This window comes from Hirundo rustica, chromosome 7 (assembly GCF_015227805.2).
Source record: "Hirundo rustica isolate bHirRus1 chromosome 7, bHirRus1.pri.v3, whole genome shotgun sequence".
In the NCBI taxonomy this organism is placed as follows: domain Eukaryota; kingdom Metazoa; phylum Chordata; class Aves; order Passeriformes; family Hirundinidae; genus Hirundo; species Hirundo rustica.
The window spans coordinates 25,254,217-25,276,634 of record NC_053456.1 but is presented as its reverse complement, the minus strand read 5'-3'; the positions used below and the strand labels follow the sequence as shown (position 1 = coordinate 25,276,634).

At 37.7% G+C, this 22,418-nt stretch overlaps 1 protein-coding gene across 5 annotated transcripts in view; it reads right to left on the bottom strand.

Annotated features, from left to right (window-relative positions):
- Nucleotides 1-22,418, bottom strand: part of PARD3B (par-3 family cell polarity regulator beta) — a 393,607-nt gene that overhangs the window by 209,026 nt on the left and 162,163 nt on the right. For all 5 annotated transcript variants that reach the window (XM_058421311.1, XM_040069267.1, XM_040069269.1 and 2 more), the window contains 5 exons: nucleotides 20,448-20,539; nucleotides 10,491-10,577; nucleotides 6,823-6,948; nucleotides 1,963-2,318; nucleotides 184-323 (listed from right to left, as the gene is read on the bottom strand). In XM_058421311.1, coding sequence (XP_058277294.1) covers nucleotides 184-323; nucleotides 1,963-2,318; nucleotides 6,823-6,948; nucleotides 10,491-10,577; nucleotides 20,448-20,539 — 801 coding nt within the window. The remainder of the gene's footprint in view (nucleotides 1-183; nucleotides 324-1,962; nucleotides 2,319-6,822; nucleotides 6,949-10,490; nucleotides 10,578-20,447; nucleotides 20,540-22,418) is intronic.

Sequence of the window (22,418 nt, the reverse complement as noted above, 5' to 3'; positions counted from 1 at the left end):
AACACTTGTTGACAAACAAGAGACATAGAGGCTGTGAGACTGATTTTTTTTTTTTTTTTTTTTAAACCAAGGGCAAGAATTGTAGTTCCATACATCAATAATATGTATGAGGAAATAAAAGATTTATGACAAAGCTAGCGATCAATTTTAAGCAATGCAAATACAATGGATGTTTATCCTAACCTCCAGGATTCTGTCTCCTGACTGCAAACGACCATCTTTTACTGCTGCACCTTTTGGTAAAATATTCTTCACAAAGATTGGACCAGGACCATGTACTGAAGAGTCTCTGGTAACCACCGTGAAACCAAGTCCTTCTGGACCTAGAATGTCAGACAAAGAACCCACAACATAAATTCCAACACGTAAATGATGATCATTAAAAGTAAGCAAACAATGCCAGCAAGACATCCCTGGGACTCATTCAGGTTAATTCTTAAAAAAAGAAAGCAAACAAAAAGCTGTAAACATGAGCCAATTTTCTGCATGGCCTAGAGAAGAAATCTATTGATGTCAACATGTACCCAACCCCCTTACAACAGCTACAGATGAAAATATTTGAGTAAGCACACAATAATAAAAAACAAGAAAGAACTCTCTTTTTAAAGTATTTACCTCTTCTTTAGGTCATTTCAATATTAGTCTTCACTTAAATGTCAATTATTTTTCATAGAAACAGAGCAACTGGAATTGTTTATTTATAAGCATAAATATAATTTAGCAGGTTTTACTGAAACTTGGTAAATGGGGAAAATATCACATGATTTGAATGCAAGACTTGTTGATGTGCTGTTCAGAAAGGACAAAGTGGTATTTCTAAGCTTCCAGTAGTGAAGTTGTTTGCTGCTTGGAAATAAAACACCTCAATTGTTAACAGATACTTTATAACAAATAATTAGGGAGTAAAATAAATATGAACAGGTATTGCTTATTAGCCCCTAAAATTGCCGGGAATAGCAGGGTCTATAAGAATCTTTTTATATTGAGTGATATTACTATCCATGTGATAGTTTTCAAAGACATCATATTGTCAGTATCACATTGCTAGTAACTTCTAAAAATATAAGTGTTTCAAAATCAAAAGCATTAGAACTAGAATGGGGAAATTCTTAAGTCAGTTTTGTTAACACAAAACTGAAGAGTTCAGAAGCAAAAAAGAGTGATTTAAGTAAAGAAACACCAAAAATTAAGAAATGAGAGCTTGATTATATTAATAATGTGTAATGAGAATAAAGTTACAGATAGTTTTCAAAAGGGCCACTTCTTGGATCAAGTTTAACTCTCAGCCAAATCAGAGACACAAATCAAATAGAAAATACAAACGCTAATGGGAAATTGCTTAAGCACATTTTACTACATGTTCCTAAACCTGTTATTCCTTTCAAAGACAGATAGCTGCATTGTACAGCAATTAAAGACATACACACAAATTTGGCCTCCTGACAGCTGAGTAAATATGATTAAAAAAAAACCAAACCAGGTTTGCAGAAAATAGAAAAGAGAAAAGACAGGTAAATCTGTGGTCAAGCTCTGGGAAAATATGAAACAGAGCAGAGTAGATTTTTAAATGTATCTTTAAAAGAATGTCATAACAGCGTTGTGGTCAATTAGCCGGTTGAGGAAAATAATAAAGGTCACCAGCAAACAGTTCAAACTTTTATTCTATACTTGTGAAAAGACTGAACTACCTCTTAAAATCACTTGTTGCTAAAGGAATTGCTTCCACAGTCAGTAACAGAGATGTCCTAATCAGTAAATCTGGATAACAGACATCCAACATTTATGAGAAAGCCCACTGCAGATAACATTACTGTTTACATTCCTATACCTTTTAAAAGTTTTGGAACTTTTAAATGGTAAATAACTTGCTTGTATTTTCAATATCACTCTTTAAACTAAAAGTTAACATATTACTGTGGAGAACATAATAATGAATTAATCACACCATGCCCAAAGACTTACCTTTTTTCAGGTCTATCTTTATTTTCTTTGCATTTCTCTTATTGCCAAAGCCCATAAGTGGAGACAGTGAGGGAGAAGAAGGTTTTCTACCCAGACGTGGGAGGTTGGGGCTCTTAGCTTGTTGCAGTGTTCCCTGTACACCTGACTCCAAGCTTGCTCCAGAAATATTAATTGTTTTCACAGCAGGTTTTGGATGAAGAGGAGGTGGAATTTTTGTTTTTGTAACTCCTTCTTCATTATTCAAAATACAAAGAGGAGCAATAGCAGATTTCTCATATTGTTCTCGATTATATGGAGGAAGGACTTCCAAGATGACACTTTGAAATTTCATTGCCTGACGGAAGATGTCCTGAGCCCTTTAAAAGAAAGGTATGAAAATTCATATGACAAACTAGAAAATTTGGGCAAAATTTGAAGTTGTTTACAGAGAATAAGATGAAAATTTACCTTATGTTCATATCCACAGCATCCTTTTTTTTAGAAAAGCACACATGAAATAAAATTTTTAAACCACAGCATTTCCTTATATTTCAAGTAGGAGTAGCATATATGTTGGAATTCCTAAGCTGCTATGAAAACTTACTGCCAGAATAAATTAATGAACACATTTCTTCATGCAGAGCATCAGAAAGAGAAATTCTGATGGCAAAAGCTCATCAGAAGACTGCTGAAGTTACAGCTTGCTGCTTTTTTCAAGTGCTTGTCTGTTATGTATTTTCTTGTTGGCACAGAGGCACACTGAGCACTCATCACCAATTGTTCTGGTGAATACATCTACTCTAAGCAAGCTCAACTTTCCATTTTTTCCAAATCCAGTCTAATTGCTCCTCAGATTCCTTTGTAATCCCTAATGTAACTGCTGGCTGATTCCACAGCAATTAATTAGGATGAGGTTGTGGGATACATAGACATTAGAAAAAAAACTCGTGATCAAAACAGTGCAATTATTTGTGTTTCTACATAAATGGATACATAAATAGGTTGAAATTTCGCACATCTTTCAAGCAGCAACCTTTTGCTAAGTGGATATGCAGACTTCACATAATCAATGATTTTACAGATGTGCTCAAATGTAACCACCAGAAACGGTGTTTGAGCAGTTAAGGGAACTCCTCCCCTCGACAATGACAGGGCAATGGAGAACGGTATTAAGCTGAAAGAGAAAGATTTAGGCCAGACATTAAGAAGAAATTCTTTACTCAGAGGGTAGTGAGGTACTTGAACAAGTTGCCCACAGAAGCTGTGGCTGCCCCATCCTTGGTAATGTTCAAGGCCAGGCTGGATGGGGCCCTGAACAGCCTGATCAAGTGGGTGACATCCCTATCAATGCCTGTGGGGATGGAATGAGATGGCCTTTAAGGTCCCTTCCAACCCAAATCATTCTGTGATTCTGTGAACTGATACCATGGTAATGATACCATGCTCAGGTTCCCATGCATTGTAAGGCAGTTGTCACGAGCTGGCCAAAAGAACGTTCATAAAGCTTTCCCTGGATTTTGAATAACCTGTAGATTTGGTCAACGAAGCAGCGTTACAAACCTTGGATTCTAAAGGAACAAAGGAGACTTCCCTCTTTCCAGGCTTTCCTCTCCTACCTTCTGTTGAAGTGGACTTATTTTCTTCCATACTGCAGAAGACCACTTGAGTACAAACAGAAAAAGCTGAAGCGCATTTTGAGAATGAAAAACTGAAAACTTCTGCTTAGCTGAATTGGGGCAAGAGGGGAAGCAATGGCTACATTAAATTTTTTAAAAATCATGGCATCCTTCTAAGAACATTGTACTTATCTCCTACCCTTCTGTGGTGCATTTGTCGGCCTGAGATCAGTATTTTGCTGAAGTCTTGGCTTTGGATTTACACTTAGTTATGTAACAGGAATCAATGTTGAAAGTACTTCTGAAATTTTTTTTCTAAACACTGACACAGGAAGGAAGCCACTGCAAGTATGCATGTCTTGAAAACACACCTACTGCTTTCCCAGATGAACAGAGCTGCACAGTACATCCACCTTGCAGCTGTAGGTGGTGGAAAGGAGAGGCTGTTTTAAGAGGGCTTTCTGTAGCACAAAGACATTAAAGTCAAGAGTCAGTCCCAATGGATACTGCTGTGGGAAAGAACCATCCTTGCCACACGGAGTGTATGAGCATCAAGAGTCAGAATAGCAACATTCATTGACATGCGATGCTGTCAGAGAGAAACCTCATACTTGGAAAAGCAGGAAGGCATTCTTTTAGCATCACCCTCAAGGGTTCTGCTTCAGAGCTGTAACAGGCTGTGCCCTAGTGTGTCTGCAGAGGTTATAGGTTATCTGTTCACTTATAGCCTGTCAAACTTCTCAAGGACAGACCTTACCCTGGTAGTAGAAACCACAGCATACTTCCAGCATAAAGGATATAAAATCTTAACTATGTTTCTTTCACACCCCATCTTCATCATTGCAAGTAGACACTTGGTCATATGTTACAAGGTAATTTAATAACTCAGTTTCAAAAGATTAATATTTAAAATGTATGCACGAGAAAACGTAAGATCTCCTTCAAACAAAAATTAGTGGAAATCACTCAAGACATCCTATGGGAAAATCTAAATGCAGTCTTCAGGGGCAAAATAACTGGCTGCACTTCAAAGGGAAAAAATAATGAATAGAGAAATTTATATTTCTTGAGACCTCAAGTGCATACTTTAAAGAAATAAGGGAGTCAGTTAAAAGAAGTGCTAGAAACTCTGCAGCACAACAGAATGTAATTGAATAGATTAGCAGCAAATGAAAAAGCAGACCAACAGTCCCGATATATAGCTATTATAAACATGGGAATACAGAAAGTAGGCTGCTGCTGTTACAGCTGCAGAAGAAGCAATTGTCAGGAGCAATACTAGAAAGTCTCTGCTGAAGACAGTAAGGGACAGAGTGTAACAGTCCCTTCTAAGTGTTAAAACAGCTTTTACAAGGGTTATGAAGAAATGTCAGTTTGAAACTAGCCGACAGATTTTCCTCTCCAAGGAGAATCTGATTGCTATTTCTGGGTCAACAGCCACTGGAACAATACTTTGTTGTATCTTTCACAATTAGTGGATTTCTGTAACTTGGACTTCTGTCAGGTTAGTAGAGTTATGTCATGGCAGACGAAAACTAAAAGGCATGTTCATGGAGATTAGTTTCAACCTGGAAAGAGTCTTTCTTTAGCCATTCTCCACAGCCAGGGAAGACGGGTGATGTACAAGTCTGGTTTGGAAAACAATTCCGCAGAACAACATAAGACCTGGGAATAGGCTAGAGGTCATCCAAAATATTCCCCCCCAGTCCCCAGACAGACATGGAGCTCACAATTCCTGTATTTTCTCTCCTCAGATCCAACAACCATTGCAACCACACTACTTGGTTTGGCAACATAAGAAAACTTAGACCAACAAGATCAGGCTCTGCTCTGAATCACCTTTAAGTCATTTTCTCTCTGCCAGTGACAGAGAGCCTAACATGACTGATCGCTCTAAGCTAGTATATAGTCCTTCCAACTCCCAAAGATTTACACAAGCTTTTAGAAAGTAAGTGCCCTGCATGTCGCATTTTGAAGGAAAGACTGAGAACTAGGAAATTTCCTGAAGTATTTCAACCTGCCCCAAAATCTAGTAACCATACAGAAGAACATGCAGAGTCCTCCACTCCACAAACACGGGCTGAAAGCCTTTGGAGATCTAATTACATTCAGAAGAAAACACAGAGGAGACAACACGTTGTAAAGAAAGGATCAGATATGATCTTGAAAAGAGAGGTTTTGACTCAAGCAAAACCTTATTTGCAAAATTACAAAACTGTACAGAGAGGCAATGAATGTTTTAATAAGACACCAACAATTATGTTGTGCTAAAATTGGTATCTTATTTAGGAATTTCCATGGATGGAAGAGAATGGCATGCGCTATAACACCGTAGAGTGCTTTTACCACCAAATACACAGAAAGTTGTAACTGATAAGCTATCAGAAGGCGAAAAAAGCACAGTCTCAGAAACAAGAATATGTATGCTACAGAACTACACTGGTTTAATGAAAACCTATTTTGCAAATATTTGTTCCTAACTGTGAAATTATGTATTTGATTTTAGTCTAGAAGCCTTGAACATTTGGCTTACTGTTTAGAAAGTTAAGCCTCGACTCCCTTGACATCTCAATAGGTTTTTTGTTATAGTTTGTTATATTATAAACAATCACTCAGTTGTCTAAACATATGGATTAAAAGCAAAAACAAATTTCTTTTTAATTACTACAGCAAATATCTGAAATTTGAGAGGCTATTCTTTTGTGCAACAATGCCACATTAATTCATAGATGATCAAAACAACCTGTTAGTTAAAAAATATTTGAGGAAGATAATAAATGTCAACAGACTTTTATTAAAAGTCACAAGAAGTGCGACTTTCTATTTAGCTCAAGTAACCATAGTTTTACAGTAGATACATTTTAAAAAAATAATGTTCCAAAAGCTGCAGCACACACACAAAAAAATCTTACTTCATTTGCAAAAGAACATTAAACACCATGATGTGATATTGACTCATTCTGAAGGTCTTATGAAGAAAAAAATTACGAAGAGAATTATGGTAAAAGTAACTGGAGAACTAGAAAGAGAAGACAGCAGTTACAAAACTTAGTGTTGTTACATTAAGTAAGCACACCAAGTTCACTAAAACTCCTCAAATTTCACCTTATTTGGAGGTTTCAGAAAGAAAATTACAACATTTCTGTCACATATCAATTTTATAGGCATTTTTTCTGAAATAAGTATTAATCCCTTTACAAATCACTTAAACACAGCACTGTATAAAATCCTGGCTAGTTAAAAATATCAGTAAACCAGCACTTACTGTGCAAAGGTTTTATCTGTAAGGTCCACATGGTTTATCTTCACAATGCATTCATTTTCATGGAAAAGACCATCACGCCTAGATCTGCTGTTTTCTTCAATACCACGGATGAAGAGTCCCAGCATCCTAAAAAGGCCAAACATAGGTGAAAAATATCCTTATTGTGCTGATATGAATTTATAGCAACTAAAACCAGATATTAATATCTACTGTGTATGAAATGATAGTGTAGACTTCCTCTCTATCTATGAAATGCTTAACCTAGAGAAAGGTTTCAGATGACTTATTAACGAAAAAGGAGGGGATTCAAAAAATACCATAAAAAATTGCTGCACACTAATGCTTTACTACTTGCTAGAACTTGGGGAGCATTAAGTCCTGTAGGTCATACCTGGAGAAAAAGAAGAAAACACCTAGATCCCTCTCCAGTTAAAAATGTCAATGTAGCTCATGCAGTACTTTTCTGCCACTGCTCCAAAGAAAGCACAAACAGATTAAAAGTAATTTTCTAGCTTGACTGCAATAAAATAACCAGGAGTTAGAATGAGACAAAAAATAACTGACTTTTCTACTTCAGAAAACCTCTCTGAAACTTTTCAGTTGCCCAAGCCCCTTGCTTTGATACAAGACAGCAATACTACTCATTCATGCAGTAGGACAGTAGCAGAACATCAACACCCAAGTTGTTTGTTAACAAGGTAAGTGCAAGGTAAGTGAAAACGGAGGTGCAGCACAGAATGATGCAATAAGTGACCCAGTGTGGGTGGTGCAAAATGCCAGTGTTGATAACTCTGCTGGGAGCACTAGGCTAATCCTGACCTACCTGGAGCATCTCTGTATTGCAAATTATAATTCAACATAGCTATATCAAATGATACCACTACAGTCTCCAAAAAATCCTAACAACTGCATGCTTGTGAAGAACTTTTATAATCAATCTTTGTCCACTAAATTTCCATACCACTTCAGCATCAATGATGGTCATCAAAGATGACCTTTAGAGACCATTTTCTATTGGTTATGCTCCATAAAATATTAATGTGCAATTTTCAACGTGCCAGCACTCCAATAACAAAACAGGAGTCCTGTATTTTTGTCTCAGATTCATGACTGCCCCCCGTATCTAAGTCCATTCAACAGATTCAGAGTACACCATTAACTATTTCAAGTAACACTATATTCACTGAGCATCTGATGCTAGATTTACTGTCTAAAAGCATTAAAATATTTGTACTTCTGTCCTATCAATTACTAAGTGAAAAACTGGTTCCTACTGAATATTAGTTCTTTCAAATATCTATCAGAAAAAACCGAATCATATTCACATTTAATATCATAAAGGTTCTCTTGTAACCATTGTTATCCTTCCCTAAAGGATTAAAAAGGGCAGTGGTGGTGAGGGGCCACAGCCCTTTTGATGACATCCAACTAGTGGCAATCAAAAACTTTAACCCTAAGGACTAATTAAATACAACTATGTTAAAATGCAAACCAGTAGAAGTACAGAAATTACAAATTAAGTTGGTTGCTCGCTAATCCTGTGCGCTTAGATACTGCTTTTGTGTAATGCAATAGGATTGCCAAACTCGTCTGAAACTTGTGTGTGCTGTACTGCCCGCGTGGCTTGAGTTACACAGACTGAGGCAGCTTGAATTCATTCCTCCATTACTTTTTTCCACAGCCTAAATTTTAGCATTTTAATCTACTATTAAATTTTAATTTCCTGTTTTTAATGATATTTAAATGCAAAAGAAAGGGGGGGAAATGATTTCTATTACTTTTGTAGTTCCTGTATAAACTAAGATTTTGAAAGTTAATATGATGTTTTAATGACCTGTAGAAAAACTTTGGCCTGCAGCAGCACCAGGCTAAAGCCAGCATTACCTTATTAGAAGATAACTTTATAATTGAAATACCAGACCCAGTTAGTCATGGCTAGCATGTCCTCATAAATTCTATCATGTCACCAAAAGAAATAAAAGATGCTCTTCTGTTCTTTCTCATGTTATGATGAGTTACAATTTATATTCTCAGGCTAGATTAAAAAAAAGACAGTCAAGCCATTTAAGTCATTCCAGTGCTCTAACAAAGGTATCAGTACAGGTCTGCCAAGGGTCACTAAAACGTAAAGACAACTACCTAAACAACCAGTAGTTATTCTGTCAAAGACCCCTCTACTCCAGCAGATCCCCAAAGCATTTTTAAGTAAGGACATATTAACATGAATACAATGTAGACCAAGGAACACTTCCTCTTGCAGGTCTTTAAAAGCTGTACTCAACACAGTGATACTTGAGTACAAAACTGCGTTTCAGTCACAACAATTACTGATTTTAATAGCTTGCAATTTCATCAAAATTATTTTACTGAAAGATCTTGAAATACAGTGTATGCACTACAACCTTTATAGCGTGCCTGTATCAAAGAGCTCCAGTCTGCATTTCAGAATGGGTAACAAACACAAGTGGCTTTCTCAAGACAAACAGGCAGCCCACAAAGCCAAGGACACAGCTCGGATCTCCAACGGTTGCCATCAAAGATCAACTTTCTTCTTGAGACAGAGATGCCATTTTTACGGGCAGCAGATGGACATTTCTTTTCCCTTTTGGTAAATAAAACTATCTGAATTAATTTGGGTCCACTTACAAATTCAGATCTTGCCAATAAAACAGACCTTTACATGGTAATTCAACCCTTCACATTCTCTGTCCTACATGAAAGTTGACAAGTAAAGAGACGTTTAAGAATTAGACAATTTTTATTTCTGCAATAATTGGCTTTGTGTAACAGGCAGCCATTTTACTATAAAGTAGTGTCATGTATGGCTCTGGCAATTTCCCATCTCTTATTCACGGCTGCCAGTGTCAAATTAACTCTCTGGCTAAGCCTGTGTATGTCAAATTTCAGCCTAGATTTTTTTCTAACACATCCAAGTTACATAGCTTGGAAAACAGCTATAATGAAAATGCTGACGCAGTCTTAACTACAGCACATCAATATGAGCACGCTGCTATAATAGGCTTTTGTGATCTCAACGGACTTTGTTAAATCATTTATAATTAAAGTAATTGTATTGTGACAAAGAAAGGTTCATGGTATAGAGCACGTTTTATAAATGCTATGCCACCAAATCTGAAAAATGGCTTGAAAAATATGAGGTATGAGCAGGCAATCAATTTTTTTGACTCTTCTTATCTGGTATGTCACTAAGGAAGAGCCTATGCAGAGATATTCAACTGGGAAAACAAAACAAAACAACAAACAAGGTCACAACAGCACAACAAAACCAACCCAAAGCCACACAAAACTACTGAGTCCAGTTTACCATTCAGAGAATAAAACAAGAGACAATTAAAAGGGCACGTATGAACAAAGATGTTAGTGTTGACTGAAAATGACTGGACATGACACTTCATGCCATGGTCTAGTTGACAGGATGAAGATCAGTCAAAGGTTGGGCTCAAGTTTATCTCTGAGGTCTTTTCCAACCTAAATGATTCTGTGGTTGCCTCACATAGAACTTGGACTAGTAAATATTTTGGTAATGGAAGACAGTGTCACAGACCAATTTTTATTTTCCTTTTGGTAAATAGTAGGTATTTTAAGATAAGCACAGCTGAAATTCTTTCATTAATTTATTTTTTTAAGCAATGCAGAAAATATCTTACCTTCCACTCAAGGACGAAAAAAAGGGCACTACATGTATTCCCAAGGGTCCACCTTCCCCAGAAATCTCCACTGTTTTTGTCATTTCACTAAAAAAGAGCACAGGGAAGCACATCTCATAAGCTTATTCAGAGAATTCTCCATATTGAAAACAAATTCCTGATTGATCAGATAGCAGAAAGAGCAGAAAAAATATGACTCAGAGCTCACTAATATATGAAAATAAAATGAAAAGTAAAACAGCCATGAAATTCTTTAATTGTTTTAAATTAGCATTTGTGTTTTTTAAAAGGGAAAGAAATCAAATACTAGACATTTTCCTAAGTTAACCTTCAAGTAAATTAATTAGAATATTAAAGAATAAGCTTTTAAGTGATGAGAGACTTCATCATCAAGAAAAGAAAGGGGGGGAGGTTATTTCACATGTTCTTAATTTAAGCTCCATGTGAGTTGCTTCAGTTTTCCCATGTGGCCACATTACAAACATGAAGATCACACAGAAAGGACATTGAGGCTTTCAAGTCAAATCATATTTAAATATACTGACTCCCCTTAGTTGCATGCAACCTCTCTGACAAACAAAGAGCAAAACAAATTGTGATCAGTAGTGCAACTCAGCTCATTTTATCAAGAAATTACCTACCTCAAACACCATTATTAAAAACCTCTGTTATCTCTGACAGACTTATGCTGTTTTCATGGCATGTGCTGTTTCACTTCCTATTGACTATTTTACACTGCCGGCCTTACGGTGACCTTAACTCTATTCTGGGTGACCATGACTTGAAAAGGAAGGTACTTGAACTGGCTAGAACCTTAAAAAAATCAGCAATGCGTGTATTTCAGCAGACCTTGTTCCTTCTTTCCATAACAGCGTGCATCTTCCAAAACACTCCCTCCCATGGTACTGAACAGCCCCAGCACTGAGGATCAGCTGCCAGCAGACAGCTCCTGGGCACACCCGTTCAGAACACCCTGGCTGTGAGCTGTGTGTGCATGCCAATCTACAGTGTGGACAGAATGCGTGAACCTGCCCTGAGTGAAGACTCAGTCCGGCTGATCAAGTGTAGACACTTCTGATCTATCCCTGTGCACCAGATCTAGAAAGCACACGTGTGCCAGATAAGATGACCCAGCCAACTCTTTCCTACCACCCTGACCCCTCCCTCAGATGATTTTTCGCTAGTACCACAACTTCCTCTGGCACCAGCTGACTGATTTTGCTGACCCATGGTATTATGACCATTTGATTTGATGCAAGAATCAGTAAAAATGCACCAAAACCCATCAGGAATCTGCGGTCACCCTTGAAGTGGCAGCACACCACATTTGGTACAACACGAACCCACATGGCATGGCTGAGCGCTCTCACAAGGAGCACAATTGCTGCAAATTACCTCGGGCAAAATCTGGCATTGCTTCCTAATAACACAGGAATATTTTTTTGTTGTTATGAACCTTTATCAAATTGCACAATGATTAATGAGAAGCAATTTGCCCTAAATACAATAATTCTTAGTTTGATTGGCTAAATATGGAATAAGACTGGAAAATAAGTTTATAAAATTTATTTATTTATTTATTTTAATTAGCGGGTAGAGTGACTTTCGGGGAACTTTAATTTTTTGGCTTTTTTTTTTGTAAACTGTTTTTCCAAAATTGCTGGCCTGAACAACAGCCATCAGTGATACCAATGTAACAGATATACATGTTACTGTATTTATAACACAGACACCACCAACAGGCATCTGTGGATTTTTCTTTCCTGTATTCCCCTTCATTAATCAAGTGGGGAAATCCTGACAAAGTCTTCCTGTAAGATTTTTTCAGTACATTTTTTTCTGGTGAAGCTGGTTAGAAAAGCTAATCACGGTGGTTACCAAAAACCTCAACAATGCATGCAAAGGAAATCAACTACTCTCTCAGTTCCATCTTCTACTTCCTCCAATTCTCTTAACGCACAAAGAAAGATAATTAAAGGGCTACTTTTATTGTCTTTTGAACTTCTACAAAATCAAAACGCATAAGTAAATTAAGCAGCCAAGCCCTTTAGATACAGAAAATAATCAGAAGTAGTGAATGGTCTTTCATTTATACAGGAAAAATTTAAGTAAGTTATAGCTGTCCCCAAATAACCCTGTGTGCTCTAGGGAGGAGTTGACTTCCTAAGCAACTGTAAAACAGAGCAGAAATTTTTTTTTGAGGGCTATCACGGCAGACAGGTGAGCTGTCATATTAAATCAATGCACTTACAGTTATAAGTAGGCTGAAAGCCAAAGAAAACACACAAACTTATTTTTAAACTGAACTTGAAACCTACACACTAAGAAAAATAGGCTTTGTGAAAACAAATACACTACATGCACATTATGTATTACTTTAAAAAATTTTGGTACATCCTAAAACTTATGGATGTTCCAGAGCACTAAATGTTCAGAATAAGAGTACACTCTGTATACACGTATTAAGACTTCGGAATTATAATTTTAATCAAAAATCCATGACTCTAAATAGAATTCTCCTTCTCAAAAAAATGGGACTCAGTTACATCCGAGAAGCAAACAGCCTTTCACACCAACTTTGGTGGATCTATGAGGACATGTTATTTTTATATTATACCTATGAAAGCATGACACTTAAAAAATTTAAAACCCAGAACATCTGGGATTTTTTTTTTTTAATTTACTTAAGAACCTCAAAGAGTAGAGATTCAGACACATTTGGTACCATTCACTTGTTCTGTCCCTCTTTGGATAGCCTTAATTTGCCCACAAGGGCAGCTGAACTCAGCAGTGTACTATTTCACACTTATAGTTTATACTGTACTGGGGAAAGGGTTCAGGAACAGAGCATGGCTGAGCGAGATCTTAAATAGGACGAGCTCGAACAATACTAATTACTAAACTCCAGAGGCACGTGGGACACACAGGTGCTAGGACTCTTCAGTTTGACAGAGCTAGATTAAAAAAAAATAAAGGAGTAGGAGGAAGCAGAATTACTGTCTAATGCAGGTTGATAGCTGTGATTCAACAAAAAATGTAATTAATAGATTTTTTTTTTTGCAATATTCAAGACATTTTAAAAACAAACAAACACTTAAATAGGAAAAAAAAATAGATTCCAGAAGTTAGTAACCTACTCGTGACACACTGCTCTTTGAAATCTCCCCTACAGATCTTAAATGCCTTCTGTAGATAAAGAAAACACAAGTCTGGCCCGTGAAGTCAGTATAAAGGATCCGAGTAAAATTCCCAGCTGAGGATGAGAGGCTAGGAGCATTGGTGAGCGATGCACAGAGGCTGCTGAGCATCTCCTGCTTGTCTTCAAGGAGCAGATGGAGCTCCTACCTCAGGAAATCCCGTCCTTGCTGCACTTGGAACCCAGTCTGTATGGAATGTAGAGACACATCCTTACAGCAGTCAAAACGACTGAACTTTAAAAAAGCCTTTATGTCAGTGAAATTTCTCCAAAGTGCAAGGTTCACCCCAACCAGAAACACAGCACTCAGGCTTCTTCCAACACACGCCGGCACCTCCCCTCCCCTTGCTCCGCTGAAGGTACCTCGGGTCTCACTCAGGGGAGAACACCTGCCCAGTGTGACACGATTCAAGATGTTGTACTATAGATTTTTAACCTGAAGAAGCTGCCATCATTTACTATTTAAATTCTTCCTTGTTTGATATTATTGATTTCTGACAGATTCTTTACCACCTACCACATTTGTCAACAAGGCCTGCCATGCATTTTATTAAAAATGCTGATTAAGTACTGTTCAGTAAGGAGACAGAGAAAGTGTACACAGGAGTAGTGAGCCTGCACAGCATTGGCAACATGGAAAACAGAATTTAAATGGCATGCTGCACATTTAGTGGTCATATTTAGTTGTGAACCAATCTGATCCCTCCGATTTGCAGTGTCCTCACTGTGGAATACTACAGCTCCCTCTCCTGAAACCTGGATAAAGAATTAGCAGTTTGTGAGTTACATAAAGGGAAAAGATCCACTAGCTGAAAGCTTCTCTGCAAACTACCCAAGAACACTGAAGAACTGATCCCAACCACTGAGCACAAAAATGCTTAAAAGGGAACCCTGTCCAGAAATAAATGTTATGTGTTGTTGAAGCAAGACCGAGTTCAGTGAGGTGCTTTGACCTTCCCCAGCTAGAAACACTTGGTAGGATTGCTCTTGGAGAATGCAGTAGGCACAGTCTAAAGCACATAATTGTTCTGCAACACAGCAAAGCCAGTACTTCAGAAAACCAGCTTACTGCACAGGTTACTGGGCAAAACTTGTCCTCACGTGTGTGTCACAAGGACCTACTGCTTGAATAAACACAAAGTATTTACCATTCCAATGGCATTTTCCTTTGCAATTTTAGTCAAATTCAACACTTTCTCAAGTGTTTTTAAGAAAAGGTACAGATGAGTAAGATGCCATATCTGAAAAAATCTTTTAGTGCAGAATGTCAATGTTTCTCCTGCAAATAGAGAAGCACAGCTTTGCTGTGTGGTGTTTTTATTGACCACATCCAAGTAAAAGGCAAATTAAATGTCAGTCGGATGTAGAGAGCTCGCAGATGCAGTTATTAAACTGCATCTCCTTGCTTGTTCTTTACTTGCACCTTCAGTTCCATGCCGCTTCTTCCAATGCTGCCATTCCAGCAGAGAGAGCATCCAACAACAAAAGGTGCTGATGTTTTGTAGAGAGCACAGGCCTACAGGAGATGTCAAATTCCTACAGGGCATTTTAAAGAGGAAAAATGCACAGATTTATCCAAATAAAGAGACCGATGACTGCCATGTACTTTTTTCACATACTAAACCAATACCGTTACTGATGGTAATAAAGCATTTGTCCCCATTCATCCAGAGAAGGCTTTCAGAGTAGTCAGCTGAACGAAACCTGTCAGATAGCACACTTACCACACACCTCCTACCCCTTTTCTGCATATTTCCTTCCCTCTTTTCAACTAGGTGCTCAAACCTTTGATGAAAATGTCTTGAAAGTCCTGAAGAAGCTGGAACTCAAGATGTTATGTTGTGTGAACACACTCAAATGATGAAAATCTGAACAATATCTAAATAGGGCTAGAGAGCACCCTACAAAGAGAAAAAGCAACTCAATGTGCAGACAAGGAGAAGTATTCCAGGTACAGTTAAGGAACTGGTCACTCTTTTATAAGGGACAGGAACACAGCAGCTGCTCCATCCTACACAACACTAACCAACTATCCACAGAGTTCAAATATTTACTATGAAATAATGTGACAAACCAGTTTCAGGTTTGAAGAGGAAACAAATCACCTTCTCCTAACTGAAATGCATTAATGTAGTTATTCCAGACGTTTTTTCCACAGTAAAATTAGTTTGTTCTCACAAGATTAACTCCTAAGTTTTAAAGAGAGATCAGACAGCCTGCAAGCACTGGTGCTTTGTGTCTTTTTGTCTTTAAATCAAATTGTTCCAATTCTCTGTTGTTAGACTAATGAATGACACAGTAGGTTAAAAATAGGAAAACACAGAGAAGGAAAAAATGCTTCAGCTACACTTTAATTATGTATCTACAGTGCTTAAACCAAGGAACTGACCCCGACCTCTGCTAAAAAGAAGTGGGAAGACAGCAAAAGCGAACATAATGAAAACACGTAATGAATTATCTATGCATAAATTACCCTTTGCGTTCCAACTAATCCACTGCTATTAAGCCAAACATCCACTTCCAAGCAGAGTCGTGTTTACTGTTCCTTAACACAGTAATTTTTACTGAGCAAAGCAAGCTTTTCAAAACCAGTATTCCCATGTATGGCGTGCTAAAGAATTCAGTGCTAAAAGTCGTGACAAATATCTACCCGACCATCTATAGAGTATCAAGACCCTGTTCTTACTATGAAAATCTTTCAGACCTAGTATGGAACATGAAAAAGGGCACAGAGGATACACGGATAGCATTAGCTTGGCTTCCTTTACCCTGAACATCATCTTTACTCGCAAAAATAAACAAGAAAAAAAGGCCACCTTCAGAATTTACATGAGGATTGTCATTATTTATTCCATTAAAAAACATTCCAATGAGCCAATGGTTTAAGTCTCTCCTCAACTCTCAAAACGTCAAAATTTTCAGACTCCCAAGGGATACAGTCCTGAAGTTTCCCAGTACTTCTGCAGTGAAATGTTTTAAGATAATCCAGGCTAGGGACTTCCCATTAACTTCTAAGTAGAGGAGCCAAAACCCCTCCATACTGACACCCATTTACTCCATGTGCAACTGGTTTCACGGACTTACACCAGCGAACCGACTTTCTTCAAATAGTTTTCCTGCTTCAGTGAGGTATATAAAACAATCCAAGTCTGGATCTTAAAGTTCAACTGACTAGGCTTCTCAATCATGAAATATTAATCGTGGCACTGTTTTTCTCTGCTTGCCTCTGAAACACCCATTACTGGCTGCAGTCAGAAAGGGACTCTGACCTCGGACAGGTTGGTGCTCTGATGAGAAGACTCAGATCATTTTCTCAGGTGATGAGCTGCTATTTTGCTCAAGCATTAATAGGCTGTAAGGCACACCAAACTCAGTGACAGGAAGGGAAGCAGGGAAAGCAGCTGGGCCAGTAGTTGTTTTCTTTCTCCCGAAGCCTTTTGTCCACAGCATGGAGTAGCTCACAATTAGGCTTAAATATTATCTTTATTAACATCTCTTCATGTGTCAGATTTAAATGAAGGGTTAATGACCTGGTGGTCCCTCATGGCCCTAAAGACTTTATAATTCAACGAGAAAAATACCTGAATAAATCAGAATTATGAGTAACACTTTCTTTTGGAAAGGAGACAAATTAGATATTAAGATGCTTGTTTACTGCTTGTGGAAAAAATAGTTTTATTATTTAATATTTTTTTTATTAATAAAACCTTCCTGACAGTCAATCAAATAAAGATAATTGAGACAGACAGATGGTCTCTAGTGACTCATTATTTCCCTTTATAAACCTTCTACTCCTAATGAAAACAATTCTGGAAAAACAATTTAAAAAACTTGACTTACATGAAAAAACGCCAAACAAAAATCAAATCATTTCTATAACATTTAAATTCTTTGACTTTTGAAATTCCTCTGAATTTCACAGAGCTATGAACTAACTTTGCTTTACAAAATACTGCATTCAGAATTTTTCTCACGTTCAGTGTTTGAGGAAAGTGGAATATTTTATAAATACTCCAATATGATTTACAATTTTGATGAAAAATTCCTCATAGTACCCATTTCAATTCTTGCAGGCAGAATCTCCTCAGGACACAGGAAGCACAAACAATGCACATTTTGTTACTCTACTGTGACTATGAAAAACTGCTCATTTCTCTCCATTTTGTTTTGGTTTTCACTTGCTTGGTTGGTTTTGGCCAATTTTTTTCAGACAATGCAATCTCAATCAAGGTTAACACAATTCATCTCAAAAAACCCCACCCCCAAAACCCTATTATCATTGTAAAAAGATTCTTGGGAATACCCTGTTCTGGCCAGCTTTCCCTCTGCTCCCTATCTGTTCAACACTTATTTGATTGATACTCCAGCATCAATCAAGTGGGTCCAAATTTATATTCTTTATCATTTTTCCTTCCACGTTCCTATGTCAAGACAGTTTGCAGAATTCAGTAAAAACTGTAAGAGACCGACAGAAACCTACGTTTATTCTTGTCTGGTTTGTGACATGCCAGAGAAGACCTGGTTGCTTCAGAAATCCGAATACCTCTGAAAAGTATCATGAGGGGTTTTGTCACTGTCAATATTTCCAATAGTCACGGAACTATGAAGCAAACAAGTATCATAACCTTCTTCTGAAGAATCCTAAATGCAAGCAACCAACTGTTTAACTCGATAAACAATAATATGCTCTCAGAAAATTCCTAAGAGGACTCAGATTGTCTAAAACACCCTAGTAAAGGCATAAGGAAAACAGTAAATATGAACAGTGTGCATAGAGCTTGATTAATCCCCATTACAAATTAACGGATCAAGAGACAAATGAGTGCATATATTTGGCGATGCATAATAATTACCTCAGGTGAAACAAGCTGTAGAAGTCTTTAGCAACAATCCATGAACAGAAAATATGCATTAGCGACTAAACTAAGTTCTATACCTGCATGATGAACACTAATCAGTAGGTGTGTAACTCAGAGACCCAGCAGGTGCAGGGAAAGCTGGAAAAGCACTCCAGTTCCTTTTCATGATAAGACCATTCTAAAAATATGTATCAGTATTGGCAGGCAGGAGAAGGAACTACAAAATGGCATAGGCACTGGGTGACAAGGAGGCCTCCAAGAGGGAGGAAAAAACCCAGAGAGATTGAGTTGAAAAACATAACTGTACCAAGACGATAAAATTGCCCATAAAATTACTGAGATTATGACTCAAAGAACAAGAAAACCTGAGAAATTAATTGCCTTGTAAGGAAAAGACAAATTTTTGACATGCTGTGAAAGGAAAGGTGATCCCTCTCCACAAATCCTGGCATGGCCCAGAACACCAGCAATGTTTGAGACCCTGCTCTTGCAAACCTCCTCACAGGCATTGGGTACATTTCACGCCTCTTTCCCAGACCCCTCTGAGGTAAAATTAAGACTTGTTTTTTTCTCAGATGTTTGCATGTTCTAAGATTAAGGCTTGCAGATACTGCTTATTTCATGAGTTTTATCTTACACTGTTTTGACAAACAACTATAAGCTGCAGAATTACAGCAAATGACTATCTGCCATCATTAAAATCGAAACAGATTAATTTTTCACATTTTAGCTGTCACATAGAAGTTTGTCATGTAACACTTCATAATTTAATTATACAATGCACTATATATATCTCAAGAGTTCTGCAACAGACACAAGACAATGGACAAAGTACTGACTTCCTTTACCTACTCAAAAAGGTGACTTCAGCACGACCTGAATCACCAATCAAAACTGAAATTTAAGCTTATGATGAGATAGAAAAACAGCAGCATGAAAACATTCCAACACCACCACTGAGGATCTGACCAGCTTACTCTCTGACACTATGGCACCCTGGCTTGATAATTCGGTGTAACAAACGCTACCTACAAAATCATTGTTTTTCAATTTCATTTCAGCCATTTAGAATTTTCCCTTTGATTTAAGGAGCAATAAACATTGTTGCTCATTACTAAACCTCTTGAGAACACCTAATTTCCTCTCCTCTTGTTTCAGCTATGCAGCTCTCAAGTTCTACTCCACTGGTTTCCAATGCAGATTATATATTTACCTAAATGTTGTTCAAAATTTCGACTGGTTAAAATAAAAATTATTTCCCAAAGTGTCAATGGGACCATGACCACATTCAGATACAACAGCACAGGCCATCTCGAGTTCATTATAAAGGAAGAGAAGAAAAGGACTTATTCCACCTGACTTCTGTAGCGAAGGAACGCACAGGGAAATATTGCAGATTATTACCAATAGTTTACACTGTGTATGAACACAGATACAGAATCTACTATAGGATATAGCAAAGTAATAACCTTACCACTCAATACTGGAGGTGACACTTAAACTGAAGGAGATAATTTTAGGATTATATGGTTCAGTTAAATAGTTACTTACTGAGATATAATATATGATTTAAGAACATCCCCTATCTTAAGACATGAAACACTTGCAGGACTGAATAGAAATCAAAATCCAGATTTCCTCCTTACCCTTATACTACAAACAGCACAAAAAAAAAATCATTCCTATTCATCAACAAGGGTAAGTGATCGTCATGCTCAAATATGTGCTCTGGTATGTGAATCAAATGCAATTTTAGGGTGGGAAAGGCAGAAGGAGAAAGGGATCATGGTGATAAGAAACACAGTGCAGAACCAGAGGTGCAGCTGGAATGAGAAGTCAGTCTTGTATTGCATAAATTGATAAATGACACTTTAGCCAGCACCAAACAGAAGATGCTCCTACCTGCTAGGGAGCCGCGCCCTCTGAGCCAACAGCAGTTCTGTGGGTCCAGTGAGGTTCATCTCCCCATCCTGAAAGGATGCCTGGGAAGCACCCTGTTGAGAGATTTCAAAGTGCATACTGAAACTATGTACGTAATTATGCATACAGAACAATGCCGTGATTGTGTTTTTAAACCTGCATATGGAAGAGAAAGTCACAGATTAACATCATCTCACTGACCGTGAGGACAAAGACCCGTTCTGGATGGAGCACCTGTGACACAGCGTTTGGAGAAACAGCAGAGTATCTAAAGTCCTGCTCCTCATGCCAGTCCACCACCCTTCCCCTGGAGAAGCTTCATGTTATACTACTTAATGTTACACTGCTTAATGTTATACTACTTAATGTTACACTGCTTAACTGTTGTAAAGTTAAGTTGTACTGCTTTACCTTCTTCTCTGCCTATCTAACCTGAATTACCATTCTCTCTCATTCTGAGCTGCCTCCTTTCTCCCAAGAGATCACACAGACCTTGAGTAAACCCAACAGCTTTTTTTTTTTTTTTTTTTGTGCTCTATCCCTTGGCAGCGTTTATCTGGCAAAGACACATTTTCAGAGTAGCTTCCCAGAAGAAGAAATTATGCAGCCATTTGGACAATCAGACACAAAAATACAGGGCACACAGAGTCTAGACGCCAATGCTAAAGCTCTTGAAAACTATTATTTAACTTTCTTTTAGTCATCCTTGCACTCAATGTTTGCATTTTTCATACTGGGAGAGGGAAATAGTTACCAATGAGATAAGACCACTGTCAGCAGGTGATGTATTAGCTTTAACATACTGTACTTTATCCCAACCCTTATGGCAATAATGTAAACAGAGCAAAATCCATAACAAAGACCTTTTTTGGAGGGGTCACTTCTGTCAACTCTGCAACAGGAATAGAGCTGGAAGACATAAATCTTCAGCCGTCAACACACTAAGAGAATTCAATTCAGAGCCTGATCTTAACTAGATAAAGGCTAAAGTTAATAATTATTTTTTCATTGTTGTTGCACTGGTAGAGTTTTCCAGTGTATACACCTGCCATATTAAGTTGTCTCAAGGCAAAAAGTAGCAACGCTATAAATTAATTTCAAAGAACAAAGCCAACTAGATAGGTAATTTAATTTCCAGTAAAAGTTCTACACTGGTTATTAGAAGTTCCAGCTTCTCTCAAAAGATGGTTCTTTTCAAAAGATAGCTTTAAAGGTTTGGTGTTTCCAGTCCCTCAAAGATCTGTAGAATTTATTTTTAGTTTATAAGTATCAAGAGAGTTGGGGGCAAGTGTGGGTTGCCTTGCGCTTCAAGATCATGAGCAGCTTTGCAAGCAAACCCTTGAGATATAAACCAAGCTGGATCCCTTTTGGTTCACATGGTGCTTTTGAACCTATAATACTGGTAGTGATGCTCTTTGTGTGCTAATTAGAGCAGAAGCCAACAGATTTGGCTTCAACTGCATGACCAATACAGTTCACTCAAAGTGAACTTCTGTCACTAATAAAGAGCCACTTTTAAAAGCTGTGTATTGAGTATGTGCCATCTCTTCCAATCACTTTTCACAGTGGAACCACATGTCAAGGAACAATTCTTGTTATATGAAGTGTATTCCATACTAATCTTGTAAATCAAGAGTTTGACCTCAAGCAGTGCATTACCAACAGAAATCAGACACAGAGCCTTCCAATGTTAAAACTTCATCTTGACAAAAGCTTTTAAAAAAAGCGTTTAGGGTAGCAGCAGATGCTGGAAGCAGACAAACCCTTTAAAAATAATGCTCCCAACAAAGCTAACCTCTGTTAACCTGCCACTGAAAACACTGGTTCTGCTTCTCTTAAAAAGGCTCCTCTTTACAGAAAGTCAAATATAGTCACACCATGAGCAGATTCAGGATTGTGATTAACTAGACCCTCTTCTCCCAGACACTGGCTGCAACACAGTACCTGACAGAG